Consider the following 15,594-nt stretch of genomic DNA (forward strand, 5'->3'; position numbering starts at 1 on the left):
ATTCTAAATGCTTGCATGTAGTCTGTACAGCATTGGGAAAATCATTCATATCCAGCATTTAGTTTGATCCACATCTCCAGAAATAACCTCCGTTTCAAACAGAGACACATATGCAAGAGAAAATACAAGCATGTCAGTTACACATTTTCACTTCTCCAGACTTTCTCCATTGCTCAGCACCATCTGTGCTGGCAGCTCCACCATAAGTCATGGTGGCTCAATATGCTGGCAGCGCCATGGCGTCTACTGAGGCTCCAGATGGATGACACACAACAACGCGAAACACTCAAGACTTCAATAAGGGAGCATTAACATAAAAGATATGCATAGCTCCTCGTCTAGGCTGGGAAATACTGTACTCGCTGTGTCCCTCTGGCCTTGGGTTGTGAGGGGCTAAATATTTTTGGAGGTGTCTTTGGAATGACTGTCACTGCAGCAATGTTTGGTGCTGTCTTAAAATAGCTGCTGGAGGAGGCCGGGCCACAGTAAATAGGCCTGTTATTAAGCAGTTCCTCTCTTTATGAAGGCCTCACTGGCCGACCAGAAAATTACCATGGAAAGAAGGCACTGCTGCAATTCTCAAGAAAGCTTTTTAAAAGTGCCTCTGTCTCACAGGCAGGGTTATAGATCCTATGAGGACTGTTATTCAGTGCTGACAGTTGGTGAAATGACAGAGGCACTGACTGAATTTGGTCACAACACTATCTTCCCATAATCAGTCAGACTTCCTGTGCAATTTCAAAGCCTTTGAACCTTGTGTTGTTTTTCCTGCAATTAGAGTAAGAAAATCATTTTTTATTATGTTTCTAGATTTTTCAAATCTATGCATGATCCTAGTGCTGTGGAAAGGGCTCGTCAGAAACACACTGATCCCGGTCCATGTTGCGTGACAGAGCTGGGAATGGAAAATTTGGCTTCGCTCTAATCCAGACACACGCAGGAGATAAAGTCAGGGTGAAACTGGACACTGGCACGGAAAAATAAGACACGAGGAACAACACCGGAGCTGTTTGTTTAGTAGAAGAAAACAAAACTATCCGGTGTGACAGCAGAGAGACTGTTTTACAAAAAAAATACCTGTGGTCCTAGCTGCTTACCAATAAATTGTTATCGTACAAGCTTTTTATGGAGACAAACCGGGTTCTGGTTGCTTGTGAATTTCAGCATTTTCTGCTATTGAACTCTTTGTATGTTCTTAACAAACAAAGTGATTTTTAATTCTGAACGACCTCCTGACATCATCTTTGATCCGTTCTTACATAAGTACAGTAAAGTGAAACGTGGGAAGCACTAATAATACTGAGCAGGTGGGTGAACATGTGAGAACAAATGCATGATGAGGTTTTAATTATCCTACAGCAGAGGATACAGGACTTCAAATACAATTTCACAGGAAGTCTGGACAAGATTTTCGGGAAAATAAAAGGTTCTGGTGCAACCCCAGACCCATCCAACACCAGGCCTCACGTGGTCTTAATCATTACCAGTGTTAGGCACTATTGCATTACTCAGTAACTAATTACAGTAATATTATTACTTTCCCAGTTAATGTGAGGGATTACAATTTCTAAAACGATAATAATATTAACATTACTAATCCTATCAGCACTGTGTTACCAGAATGCAATTTGTTTTTTGTCTTAGGGAGGCTAACTTATGATGACGTTGTTCTATGGATTTCCTGAATAGCAAAGATGCTCTTCTTGCAGCTGCTGGTTGTCCGAAGTTGAAACTCTGATGACAGAGAGATGAGGGCGAGAGAGAGCTTTTGAGGGAGCTTCTGACAGCGGTGTCGTGCTCCTGCAGAGGAGCCGGCCTCTGTGTCCACTACGTCAGTCAGCCATGGTGAAATGGACTTTTATGCATTTGAGACAGAGTCCGAGGAAAGCTACTCGGCCGAAAAAGTAATGGACTACTTGAGGTTGGGGGAGGGGATCTGAGGTTGAGACTCTGAACCAGTTCTCAAACATAAAAAACATTTACATGAAGTACAACACTCCGACCCCATCTAGCACAGCAAGGAGCTGCTTTTTAGTTTAGGAGGTTTGGTGCTCACCCTGACATGGAACCGAGTGTCTGATGAGAGGTTTGAGAAGCTGACCAGTACCTCCACTGTACTGGTTTGTAAAACAAATAGATCACATGTCTATTTGGATATGGATATTGGATATTTGAATGGGATATGTACACTGCATAAAGTATGTCCCACTGTGTCACAGCTGCAATCAAGCCTCAGGTATCATAAAATATAATGATGTGTGCTAACTTTGAATACAAACATAGAGCTGCACAGCTGCCATCAGTATATATCAAACACTGATTCTTTTCCCAGCCTTTATGTTTTTATTGAAATACAGAGCAGTGATTCAGTGTTAATCCTCTGACAGTTTACCTGCTGATCCAGTTGGCTGGGATGCCGTGCAAGGCGAACAGGGTGAACTGAAGGTGGTCTGTGGTGCCAGAAGCTTCTTTGCTGTTCCTCCTCCCCTCCACAGCCTCCCCATCTGCAGCCAGGGGCAATGGAGGCGAGCTGAAGGAAGTGGAGGGAGGACAGAACGAGCGCAAGTAGAGCTTGGCCAGGTCGTAGACGGCCTGCGTTAGCAAGGCCATGCTCTCCTCCACAGGACTGGTGTGACCTGTCAGGGTCAGGTAAGGATCAGTGTGAAGTCATAGAGATGTAATGATAAACTCTTTTTGACAACAACTTTGAATCAATTCTTCACTGTATGAGGAAACAAGCAAAGTCTAGTTGAATGAGTGCAGCTGTGCGTGTGTTCAGAACGTACCATTTGATGACTGACCAGAGGACGTGGCCCCCATCTACAAGGCAAAACATGCTGGACTTAGAAAGACATCCTTATACCAAAACAAATACTCTGTACGAATGAGTGAGAGCCCACCTTGGGTGAACGCGTCCGGGGTAAATTGATAGAGTGTCGCAGCCTTTTGACGGCCTCTGTGATGGCCTGGGTCTCCACCTCATCCAGAGCACAGCACAGGTTCTTCACAGTCTGCACCACCCGGTCCACTGTCTTATACTGGGTACTCTGAATACAGAGATGAAAGCAGGTCGGTACAGCATGTGTGTTACATTGCATCACTCTTCACATGCTTGTGCCAGCCTGTTGTCAAAGTGATAGCCTCCTGTACTTTTGTCTTCAGCTTATCAATAGTCAAACCCATTGTTTCTCAGCAGGAGGCCTCTGTGAGAGGATCACAACCAGCACTGGATCTAACAGATTCTCATCTAAACAGTATTTCAAAATCAAACCAGCTTCCATAACAAAGCTGAAAACAACAAACTTCTGCATGCAAAAAGCAAATTTTAGTGCATACAGTAGTGCAGCGCTCCATTATTACTGCAATCTGTGTTTAATTGCTGCACAACAACCCGGACTGGCTGAAAACCAGATGTGCCATTTCTAGAAAGCCAACCTTCCAAGAACGTCCTGGTTTACTAACATTTATATGTGAAGCACTGGAATCAGCACGAAACCTTCATGAGAGCTGAAAACAATATCTGGAGTCTTTCATGACGCTGCTCAGTAAAAGTCTGTTGTATTAAGGTCCACATTAAAAATCCATACGTTTGAACACAGTAGGGTGCAGACACTGTGGAGATATAGCTAGCTACACATATATGTAATATCAACAGTGTATAAAGACAGTCCACAGTGCAATGACAAACTCCCACACTTGTCTTGATTGCTTTACGTTTTCTGAAATAAAGACCTAGAAATGATCAAAATCATTTTTCCATCCTTTTGCTGAACTTCCCAGACCTGCACAGGGAGCACGTGTACCTCATTTTGTAGGCAGATGTTGACTTGATTGTGATAGCCCTCCAAATAGTCAGCCAGGCCTTGTCTGCAAGAACAGAGAGAAAGAGAAATTAGTGGGGAATGACAGGAGGACTTTGAATACATGTGGTTCAGGACTAATCAGGACAGAATGTAGAAAGTTTACTTTAGTTAAAAATAACTGAAGACTGCCATTAGGTTTTTCAAATAAAAATTAGAGAGAGAGAGACAGAGAGAGGGCAGGAAGAAAATCCTGTAAATTAAACTAGAATTATACATTTATCTCAAACTAGGTAACTGTTTTGAGGATGTGACTAGAGATGCAACTAAGAGAAAACAAGTGAAATACTAGAAATAGTAAAACTCTCAAGAAGAAGTCTATCATGTAACATCATTTCTACATGTTTCTCCATATATTTCCAGAATCAGTGTAGGATTCATACCTGGTCACAGTCTCCTTAAAAGGCCTCTCCACCTGAGCCAGGTGCTTCTCTAAGTGTATTGTAGAGTTGTCATCTTCAGGCTGAGGAAAAAAAGAACAGTAAAGATTTACCAACCATGCACTGAAGCTGCCAAGAGAGCAGGTTGCTTGCTTTCAGTGAGATCGTTATAAATTGCTGAGATCATCATTTCACCAAATGACAATGATGTGTCGTCAGTTTCCAGTGGTTATGAAACTGTATTATGTCACAGTTCAGTAAAAATCTCCTCTAAAGTTCACATGAGCTCATATGTTAGCTTGATGGAGTGACTTACACTACGTGCCAAGTCTCTTCTCATGGTGGAGCGAGGGAGTAGCTGTAACGTGATCTCATTCTCCCACTTCCTGCAGTTCTGGACGTACTCATGGCTGCCTAGGCTGTGTTTACTGTGGCACAGGGCAACAGAGGCAAGGGTATGAAAATCACAGTACATGGTATGATGAGGATAATAACATGCAGTTATTGAAACAAAGGAAGAAAAAGACTAATAACTCCTTCAGTGGAGTGGATTGTACATCTTAGACCAAGGGCAGGGACCAGAAATGTAAAATTATATTTGTTTAGTCTTAATTTTGGGGTAATTCACTATGATATTTCTCATGAAAATGTTTGTTATTTTTGTCACTAGTTTTGTTTGGGTAGGTGATGAGAGCATCTTTTTTTTTTTTTTTTTTTTTTTTTAAGATATTTTTTGGGCATTTGTGCCTTTATTTGATAGGACTGTAGAGAGTGATAGGAAAGGGGCAGAGAGAGGGGGAATGACATGCAGAAAAGAGTCAGACCGGTTGGGATTCGAACCGGTGACTCGCCTTCTAAGAGAATTTGCGCTCATGTGATATGCACCCTCACAATTTGGCTTTCGGGTCGCCCCATGATGAGAGCATCTTGTCAGAACTGTGTGGTTTTAAAAAAAAAGAGCAAATACTCATCCTGATGAGAATCAAAGGTTTTCTATGACCATGCTAGTATACAGCAATAAAACCCATAACTCATGTCCAACATTAGCTTTAGGGCTGATGTTGACTGACTGGATAACAATCAGACAGACATTACATTATGGGAAAAAAAGGCTAAAGTGCGTATACAAGGCATTAGTTTGCTACCGTTTCAACAAGTTCTCACTGGCGTGGCTGCTTCTCACTAAAACAAATACTACCAACATTTGGGATTTGGCAGATGGTGCACAGCTTCAGGCCCCAACCTGAAAGTGCTGTCTTTACTGTAATTACAGGTGAAGCAATGATGTAGTTGCTGGAAGCATCAGTGCATCCACAATAATCATGATTTACAGGTCTTTATACAGTGGCTCTGAGAGCTTCTGTAGAGATTGAAAGTTTTCCTCATGGTAGCAGAGAACAAAAAATCTAAAAGCACAAGAGACCCCTGACTGTCTCCATGGCTACAACAAGAACTGACAAAAACAAATAGATGCATGTTAATGTAATAGTTTATGGGCATTCTTAGTGTGGCAAATAAAAAGTGTAAAGATTAGTTATAATCACAACACATCAAATATGCAACTTTGAACATTTGGGTGTACTGGGCCTTTAAGGCTTGGTATGGTGATAACCATTCCCATGTATCCCAGATTAGAGGGAGAAGAGTGGGGGAGGCGGGTGCGGGGCGAGATATAGAAACATCCGCCAGTCCTATTTGTACAAGATTTTGAAAAGATGCCAAGATAAGAGTGATACAGAAAAAGAGAGTGAGGGGGGAGAGACGTGAGAGAGAAAGGGAGGAGGAGAAAAGAGAAATGGACTTAGGAAAACTAAATTAAATGAAACACATTCAAAACCTACACAGCCAAGTCAGCCTGGAAAAAGTTCTTTCTTCCAGTAGCTCAGGCTAATGGGTTTGGAAATCCAAAGTTTTTATATCGTGACATGTCATTTTGTGTAAACTCACTTCTGCAGCACCTCCTCCTGGCCACAGACTTTGAGCAGGTAGCTGGAGAAGTCGACCTGGTCCAGATCATCGTGGACCCAGCAGAGAGTTTGACTGATCAGCAACTCCACTGGGGAACTCACTGAGGAAGGAGGAGGACAGGATGGAAAAATAAGATAACAGAAGGAAGAGTAATGGAGGCAGACAGGGCGGGACACAGGGTCATCGGCGATATTGATGGAGAGAAAGTCAACCACATGAGGTCGATATGAGGGAGGGGCAGTGAGAGCAAAAAGCCAGAAAGAAGGGAGAGATCAGTGGTGAAAAATGGATATGAGAGGAAGAAGAGGGGGATGGAAGAAAACAAAAAAGAGGAAAGACATAATGAGAATGAGCTAGAATTGCACACAAAAAAAAAAAAAACTACACTTGTACTGCAGCTACAGCACACTGAAAACAAGTGAGAAGCAAAATGACACAAGGTGCATCAACAAGAAATGGCTCTGTGGTGGTTCACGTCGAGGCACCACCAACGTCATATAACGACTCACCCACACATGTACACAGTGTATTAGAGAGGCCAAAGGCCAAGGGTTATATTTCATCCATTTAGGTGATAGTCTTAATGAGTCAAAATGAACATGAAGAGCTTCTGTGGCTGTTCACAGACACGTTTTTGCTGCTGTGGGAACTGAACTATAGACCCTACAGATGCTGGAAATTCTCTCCAACCACAAACCATCCTGCCATTTTTTGAACGTCTCTGGTTTCACTTCAAATCAAACCTGTTCTCAAATCAAAGGAATAATATTGTGCGCTGTGCTGTGGAATGATATTAAGTGGGGAGGATTTGGGATCAGCTCTAGATATTTGTGTATGCTTCAATATCTGATGTGTTCAGCCAAGACGAGACTGGGTGGAGAGTGTAACTTGACACAAGGCAGATTATTCTGCTGTTTAGCCACTTCTACAGAGGTTTTAGCACTCTCTTAACCTTGTCTATACATAAACACAGGCAGACAGATACACACTCTTCACATACAGACACAACTAACCTTTGGACTAAGAACACACACTCAGGTTACTTCATAGACGTTCACACAGATACACAGGGAGGGAGACCACCCCTAGCTCCAGCAATAACAGACCTCCACCCTTCAGAGGAATGGTTTTTAGTCTTTTCTTACAGCTCAGGCCAGTAGCTTTAGCTTCAGCCACACAGAGTGCCTGTGTGGCGGTGCTGGTCGCCGGGTGTTTTACATGTACTGTGTTTTGTAACAAAGCAATTAAGACAGGTCATGCCTCATTTTGTGAGCGCTCTGAGGTGGTGAGGGAATTCCCAGCAGGGTATTTTAGAGAGTACCAGTTAAAAGAGGAGAAAATTCCTCAACCGCATTTCACACGTGATCGGTAAAGGGTCATATACGGGAAAAAATATTGTTGGTTGATTTGAAAAACACACATGTTGTCCCCAGTCACTTTTGGGGACATTATCCTAGAGACTCATCGTAACCCTAACCCTAACCCTGCCCTAGCCCTAACCTTTGCCTAAACCTAACCTTAGCCATTGACCCAAAATCAGCTTTTTTTGGGGACATTTGTCTTCAATTGGACAAGCAGTCCCCAACTAACTGGTGTAGTAACATATGACAGAAACGTACAAACTAAGGGGTACTAGAGTAAAAAAGGATGTTAAATAAGTCTACCCACAATAACTCTTTAATAACAAGCATTATAAATAACTTTACTTACAGGTTTCAGGTCCAATCACTATCCTACAAAATCTCCTACATCCTACCAGATGTTGATTTGACAAATCACTGTCTTACAGGATGTAGATAAGTGGGCTGGTGAGAGGTTAGAGTAAAGCTATTAGTCACTCAAAGCTTGTTAAATCCACAGGATCAACGTTGTAAAGACGTAAAATAGGTATGATTTAATTCTTCCATGACTCAGAGCAAACAGAGGTTTCTGTCAGAGACAAAAGGAGACATGTAGGGAACTCATAATTACTGTGGAAGCTGAAGAACAATGTTACAGTGCAGCAGAAAATGGAAGAGTTTAAAGTTAAATTGCATTCAAGTTCATGATCAAGGCTAATACTGCAATACTCTTATCGCTCCCTAATGTTAAAAATGTTTCTCAATGTCTCTCATTCCTCTTATTTCTCAGCTCAGCAATCTCACCACCCGTGGTACTGCTGAACTCTCACCAACAGCTGATATCTCCTTAATGTCACAGTACATGAAGGCAAACAAACAAGCATGCTGTCCTTGACAAGTAACACAGGAATGCATTCATCATTTCTTAAAGTTTTATCATGCTGGATTATCTGCTGCAGTATTTTAACCTTTGGCTTCTTTTTTTGGTCCGATTCGATCAGGACAATCAGTGCAAAAGTCAGTCATGGAGTTCCACAAGGTTCTGTGCTAGGACCAATACTTTTCACTCTATATATGCTTCCTCTAGGAAACATTATTAGGAGGCACCAGATAAATTTCCATTGTTACGCAGATGACACCCAGCTGTACTTATCCATGAAGCCAGGTGAGACTAACCAGGTAGCCAAGCTTCAGGTCTGTCTTAAGGACATAAAAACCTGGATGACCAGTAATTTCTTACTCTTAAACCCAGACAAAACTGAAGTTATTGTAATTGGCCCAAAACACCTCAGAGATACACTAACCTTGGTGTCATTTTTGACCAGGGCCTGTCCTTTACTTCACATATAAAGCAAGTCTCTAGGACAGCCTTCTTCCACCTGCGCAATATTGCTAAAATCAGACCCATTCTGTGTCTAAAGGATGCTGAAAAGCTAGTTCATGCATTTGTTACCTCAAGACTGGACTACTGTAACTCTTTATTGTCAGGATGTCCCAAAAATGCAGTAAAAAGCCTCCAATTGATCCAAATGCGGCAGCACGAGTACTGACAGGAACTAGGAAACGAGATCACATCTCTCCTGTGTTAGCTTCTCTGCATTGGCTCCCTGTAAAATCCAGAATAGAATTTAAAATCTTCCTCTTCACCTACAAAGCCATTAATGGTCAGGCACCATCGTACCTTGGAGCGCTTATACTATAGTGCTTCTCCTCTCTCTCTGTCCTCATTCTGCAGGTATCTCTGCCTCTGGAGCAGCAGGATCCAGATCCACCACTACTCATCATTACTATTAACCACTGTTATCTGTCATCATTATTGATAACACCATTACCTACACAGCTGTTCCTGGTCTTTCCTTCTTTCTCTCTTTTCTCCTCTCTCCTCCCCCCACCCCCCCTTTTTTATCTCCTCCTAAACCCAACCGGTCGAGGCAGACGGCCGCCCACCCTGAGCCCGGTTCTGTTGGAGGTTTCTTCCTGTTAAAAGGGAGTTTTTCCTCCCCCCTGTCGCCAAGCGCTTGCTCTTTGTGGAAACTGTTGGGTTTTTCTCTTTAACAAAGTAAGGTCTTGACCTTACCCTGTAAAGTGCCTTGAGATAACGTATATTATGATTTGGCGCTATACAAATAAAATTGAATTGAATTGAATTGAATTGAATTGAATTGAAATTTGTTAGGATCATTACATAAGAAAAACTTACAATACAGCTTCTTGCATTTTTCAAGTCTTACATTAACAGTGTTGACATCATGGCAATCAGTGAAAGTGTTTTTGTTAACAGCATGACACACTGACAGTTATCAACATTTAATGCCAGAGTACAGCACCAGGTAGAAACTTACAGGCCTCCTGCACCAACATCATCACTTGTGAAACTGTTCAGACACAGTGAATGTACAGGTGCAGTGTAGGTGTAGGTGGACTGATGTGTTGCTGCTTTGTGACAACTGTGTGCATTCACTTTAGTGTCCTTCTCTACCAGTATAACTGAGTCAAATTCCTGCACATTTATAGCCCTTTGAGACTGAAACGATTCAGGGAGAAGGTGGAGTTCCTGTCTTTATGTGTGAAATGAGAAATATGATGTTCCTCCTCCTAAACACCCTCTTATCCGCAGACAGTAACAGTAACCTGAGCTCAACTCCCAGCATTTCCTCCGTCTTTTGCAACATGTCTTATTTTTTTAAAATCTTTATTTTATTCCAGAAATCTCCTTATTTAGTTTTTCTCTTTATAAATTGTCTTTCCCCTTTTCTCTTGCTTCATTTTTTCCCTGACTTTCCTCCCCCTTCCTTTCTGCTGTCTCTCTCGTTTGTATTTCTCTCTATACATTACTTTTTCCCTCTCTAACTCCCTCGTCCTTCCCTTCTCAGCCACAGTATGTGAGGAATCCCTAGAGGCCAGAAGTAGTTCACAGCCAAGCCCCGGGAGAATCAGGCTCTCTGGAAAAACTCTGGAAAAAGAAAATGACCTAAGAATAACAACAGATATATTTAACTGTTGGGTAATAGTGGGCAATATTAAAATATTCATGATGCTAATCATGTAAATACATCATTCTTTACTCAACAGAGTTTTTTCACGGTTCCTTTACTCATAATTACACAAGACAATGAGCCATACGTTAATGTAACAAAGTTTTGCAATACTGAGTTAAAGTTACACAAGATAGACAACAAATGGAGGTAAATAAGAAAGAATAGAGCGTAGAGAAAATGACAAGAGAAAAGGGAAAAACCAACAGGGACAGTGAAGCGGGCAGTGAAATTCTTATGTGTCATATTAATGTGCAGTCCGTGAAAGTGATGAAAGGATCAAGAGACTCAGTGGGATGACAAAACGGAGATGAAGAGGAGAGAAATTTGGATGAGAAGATGCTGCAAGGAAACAAGGGTGGAGGAAATACTGTGATGCAAGGGGGAGGGGAAAGAGATAGAGAGAGACAGCAAAAGTACAACAGAAACAGAGAGAAGGCAGGAGAACAAGCAAGAGGGAGCTAGAGGAGGAAATGAAGAAGGAGAAAAAGGAGAGGAATGAGAAACAGAAGTATCTACCCTGTCCTCTATCAAAAGCTTTTGAACTGAGGCCTGTTGTTCCTGAGAGCAAATTTAAACACCAACTATGTGGGTCAACGTGCTGCTGAGAATATAGGAAGTCAAAAAGGAAACAAATAACTAGACATCATACTAAGAAAACAAGGAAGTGCACTTAGGGAGTGACCTAGGAAGCACTGGGACTGAAGGAGGCGAACTCTGCTGAAGCAGGAAAGACGAGGTAGACGCAGGAAGCTAGGAAAGTACTATTAGGATGTACAACGAGGACAGTAGTAAATTTACTTCCTACAGGTTGTTGTTGAGTGGAGCCTGTATGTATGTATGTACGTACACACACACACACACACACACACACACACACACACACACACACACACACACACACACACACACACACACACACACACACACACACACACACCCTGTGCTGGTCCTCAGGGACCCAGCTAGACAGTGGTGAACTTGGTCACACAGTCGGGATAATATGTCTAACAAAAAAGCCCTCCTTATTGGCTGACAGCCTCCTCTGTGCTTGGCCTCACATCTCAAAAGACATGTCAGTCACAGTGCTTGTAGTGTTTGTGTGTATAATGAGGGGTTAGCCAATAACAGCTCCCCAAACAGTGAGGGACAGAAACCAGAAATCTTAGTGGGCCCTTGGAAAAAAAAGGAAAAAAAAAAAAAAAAAAAATAGACTCCAGTCCCTTTTGCCCAACATGGCTACTCCATAGTGAGGGGACAAACCTTTATTTGTGTGGAAAAGGAACGTAGTGTACTTCCCACGACAAAAAAAATGAAAAGAAAAAAAGAAATGAGGTGGGGAGGGGGTGAAGAGTTTGGCAGCTGTGAATGTCGTTTCCTCCTTCAGAGCCCTCTTATCTGCAATCTGAGCTGTTCATTCTCAAAGGCAGAGGGGGTACAAGGTTTCTTTTTTGGCTGACTTTAAAGCAACAGTGTCCCCTCTGTACTGCACTTCCTAACACCAGATCATTCTTGTAATTATATCTAAAGGTAAATTGCAAAGGGTTGTTTCTCCATTCTGGAAAAGAAAACGGGTTAAGTGTCATATCTGCTGCATGCTCTCCTTTCATCCTGTTAATAGCTGGTTTAAAGAGGGTCCAGACGTTTTTGACTATGGATGCTTACCATCACAGGTGAAGGTCACAGGCTGCTGAGATTCAGAGATTTCAATAGACACCTTGACAGAACAGCTGTTGTCACCTCCACCATCTCTCTGGGTGATGACAGGGCTGAGCACGAAGCCGGGGTTGGTGGACATGTCACTATGAGGGAATCTGGAACGTAGACTGGAGGAGGAAAAAAAATCACAACAACAAGAAACGGTGTCAACACTCTTTTTTTCAGTCTGTTTTGCCAGTGTAAACACATGAGGTGCAGCATGGGTCAGGCTGCGCATATGGATCAGATTGCTTGGATGAGACTACTGGATGCATCATGGGCAGTGCAACAGGAAAACTGGAAATGAGGGGAGACAGAAAGGAGGAAGAGCAAATCTGAGTAGAACTAGTATTTAACTGTATATTTTTAATTGCAAGCTAGAGCATAGAGCATGTGTTGACCAATAAGTGTGCAGGGAAGTTGCTGGGCAAGCAGCAGGCGGTGACACTGTTATCGTAATGAAAGGGGATTCCCAGAGCGCAGATTCATCATCACTCCACCCAAACTAACCACTGGAGTGAGAAATTCTGTTCAGCCTCAGGAAACAAACGGAACTGCAAAACATGCAATTATGTGTATGTATGCATGAAAATGTGTAAATATGCATTTAAACACACACTCAAACACCCTTTCCTTAAATGCAACAGCTGTAGTTCTACACTAGTTTGCAGCCCATCACACATAAATATATCATACATATCATAAAACAATCTCACCCAAAACAACAGTTCAACTAAATAACAGCTGATTAACATTAGCGTTAATACACCTGTATCTGAAAACACCTACAACTGATTATTCAATCTCCTCCTCAGTGTGAGTTTGAGTTTGTGTCACATCTAAAATGTCATGATTAAACCTGCAATCACTGATTTTTTGTTTTGGTTCCTTAGGGAGAGCAGAAATAAGTTGTGAACATTTGAACACTGTATGTTTAAGTTGGTCTGACAAACTGCTTTCTTACAGATCAAGCAGTTACAGAGCAGAATAATCAGTCATTCAGAGTCTCTGGCCACCTGATATCAACTATTCTTTTTAACTTTTTAACTTTTAGCTTTTGGTCTAGACCAGCTCCTGAAGGAAATAGCTGATAAATGGACTATTATGTAGGTGTGTGTCTACTTTTTGGTGCTGAGCAGGTTTTTAGAGCATCTTCACATGAAAACAGTTGTCTGCTGAAACAGAAAACACTATGAGTGGTGATAGTGAACCAACAGTAAAATACCATCTGGACAGCCAAACAAACTCATTATAAAAGCTTTGTAAAGTTGAAGGGAGCTGCAGATTCAGTTGATCATTTTCTGTAGGTTCATCACTACAAGTGCTCCCTTTCACTTTATTATCCCATTGCAGTTTGATACATTGTTATTATAAAAATACAGATAAAAGCTGCTTTCATGTCAAAAATGTTAGGAAGCACTCAAGCAAACAAGAAGGTCAATAACGGTTAAAAGAGGGTCTTTATTTTCATGCCAGCGGGGAGGATCTTACGTTGCAATGTCTTCACAGAAGGCAACAACCTCCAGGTTTTGAGCATCCTGTTCCTCCAGGGCGGCATTCTTGACCAAACCTTTTCCTTTTCCCTTGTCCTACAGTAGCAAGAGAGACAAACACACAAAGAGTCAGGGAACCAGCAAAACACACATGGACTAATAACACGTTTACATACTTCAAACAGGAGCAGGCCAGATGGAGACAAGCAGGACACAGAGACAGGGACTGGCTGTGTGAGGTCTCAATGATAATGTACTTTGCCATTCAAAATGTGTCCAGCACGTATGAACTCTTCCATGAGTTTAACAGTACTGGCTGTGAACAGCGATGCTTGAGGTCTTTATGGTGATTTGTGTTTAGGGACTGTTGAAGGGGCAGTTTTATTAAAAACACCTCAGAGCCATGAATCCGGCCGAGGGAATAAATATGTCATCAAGGACACAATGAAACACACACTGAGGCCTCCAGCTCTTTTATACCGTTGTCTCTTAAACTGCAGAATTAAAGCATGAGTATAAGTTTAATAAATCTATCTTTTACTCTTAAACATTTGATGAACTGAGTTGAAGGAGTTGTAAATGAGTCTCTTTGTCTCTCAGACACAGACACACAAATCCTGAGACAGCCCCTTTGGGAATTACTTTAAGAGGTTCCTGGAGGCTAGCCTGCTACCGGGAACTCGCAGTTACACTCGGCTTTTTACAGCTGTCTGACTGCCAGTGGCTGAGGAATGTGCTTCCTGTGGCACAGGAAATGAGAAGTGAAAGGGCCCCGCCCCTTCCTTTGCCAGGCTCTGGGCTGTCTGCAAAAGTGCTCAGTCATGGCTTGGAAATGTGTGACTCTGACATCATTCCCAACGAGGGAGAGAGGGGTTAGCAGACAAGGCAGAAGCAGAAGAGAAGAAAGAGGAGAGAGGGTGAAAAAAATGTTTGGAATGTCATTAGAACAGATTGTTCCTCCCCTCAGAGATTTCTGGGAGATGTTGAGTTGTGAGTTTTTTGATGAACGCAGGGAGAATAGAGCTCACTTTTCATGTGCAATGACAGTGAAACTGTGAAACTGCAACATATTAGGTCAACATAGCCTCTTCAGTTCTTTAACAAGACTAGGTCAAATATGTATCTGCCTGAACTGTGTCATAGGCTATTTGCTTTCTTCTGTCAGCTGGTTTCAGCTCTTTATCTGTTTCCTCCTCTCCTACTCTCTGTGCTCACATACACAGTATTTTCATACAGCTGAATTTCCAATAAAGCTGTTCTCATTTACATGTTTTTCTGTTTCTGTTGACAGACAATGGAACACGTTTTAAATAGTTGACTGAAACGTGGCCCATTCCAAGCCATTTAAAAGCTGCTGCTAAATTCCTGATTTGTCATCTGACAAAATCACCAAACATCTAAATTAAAGACAAAGACTGTGCTGTGATTCTGGCTACATGTACTGATGTAAAATGATCACTCAGAGAGAAAATTAGAAGTTCATTCACGTCAGCTGCCGTGTGGGTGAATTGAATGAGAGGTATAGAGGGGGAAGCCTGTGGAGGGAAATCCCAGCCTCACTCGCAGGATATTACTGGTGACTTAAAGTTTGTCTAAAAGGTTGCTAGATTTGTCGCTAGGTGCTTTTTTGAAAAAAGAAAAAAAATAAATAAAAAAATCACTGCAGATGCCTGAAAAGTCATAGATGTAGCAACAAAGTTGCTAAGTTGTTAACGCTGCTTGTTTGCACCAAATCATTTTTGAAAAAGCAATGATTGCTTGGCTGTAACCTCATCACTCAGTCACATGGCATTCAACTGACCAATGGTGTAACATCACTC

At 42.0% G+C, this 15,594-nt stretch overlaps 1 protein-coding gene across 2 annotated transcripts in view; it reads right to left on the reverse strand.

Moving 5' to 3' along the window:
- Positions 1-15,594, reverse strand: part of pik3c2a (phosphatidylinositol-4-phosphate 3-kinase, catalytic subunit type 2 alpha) — a 48,079-nt gene that overhangs the window by 16,693 nt on the left and 15,792 nt on the right. For both annotated transcript variants that reach the window (XM_071491555.1, XM_071491565.1), the window contains exons 3-11: positions 13,773-13,870; positions 12,249-12,409; positions 6,188-6,308; positions 4,557-4,668; positions 4,244-4,323; positions 3,804-3,867; positions 2,901-3,047; positions 2,787-2,820; positions 2,393-2,636 (exon numbers count right to left, since the gene is read on the reverse strand). In XM_071491555.1, coding sequence (XP_071347656.1) covers positions 2,393-2,636; positions 2,787-2,820; positions 2,901-3,047; positions 3,804-3,867; positions 4,244-4,323; positions 4,557-4,668; positions 6,188-6,308; positions 12,249-12,409; positions 13,773-13,870 — 1,061 coding nt within the window. The remainder of the gene's footprint in view (positions 1-2,392; positions 2,637-2,786; positions 2,821-2,900; positions 3,048-3,803; positions 3,868-4,243; positions 4,324-4,556; positions 4,669-6,187; positions 6,309-12,248; positions 12,410-13,772; positions 13,871-15,594) is intronic.

The sequence above is a fragment of the Trachinotus anak genome, unplaced genomic scaffold (assembly GCF_046630095.1).
Source record: "Trachinotus anak isolate AG129_WGS33_773 ecotype Australia unplaced genomic scaffold, CSIRO_AGI_Tana_v1 ptg000002l, whole genome shotgun sequence".
NCBI classification, from domain to species: domain Eukaryota; kingdom Metazoa; phylum Chordata; class Actinopteri; order Carangiformes; family Carangidae; genus Trachinotus; species Trachinotus anak.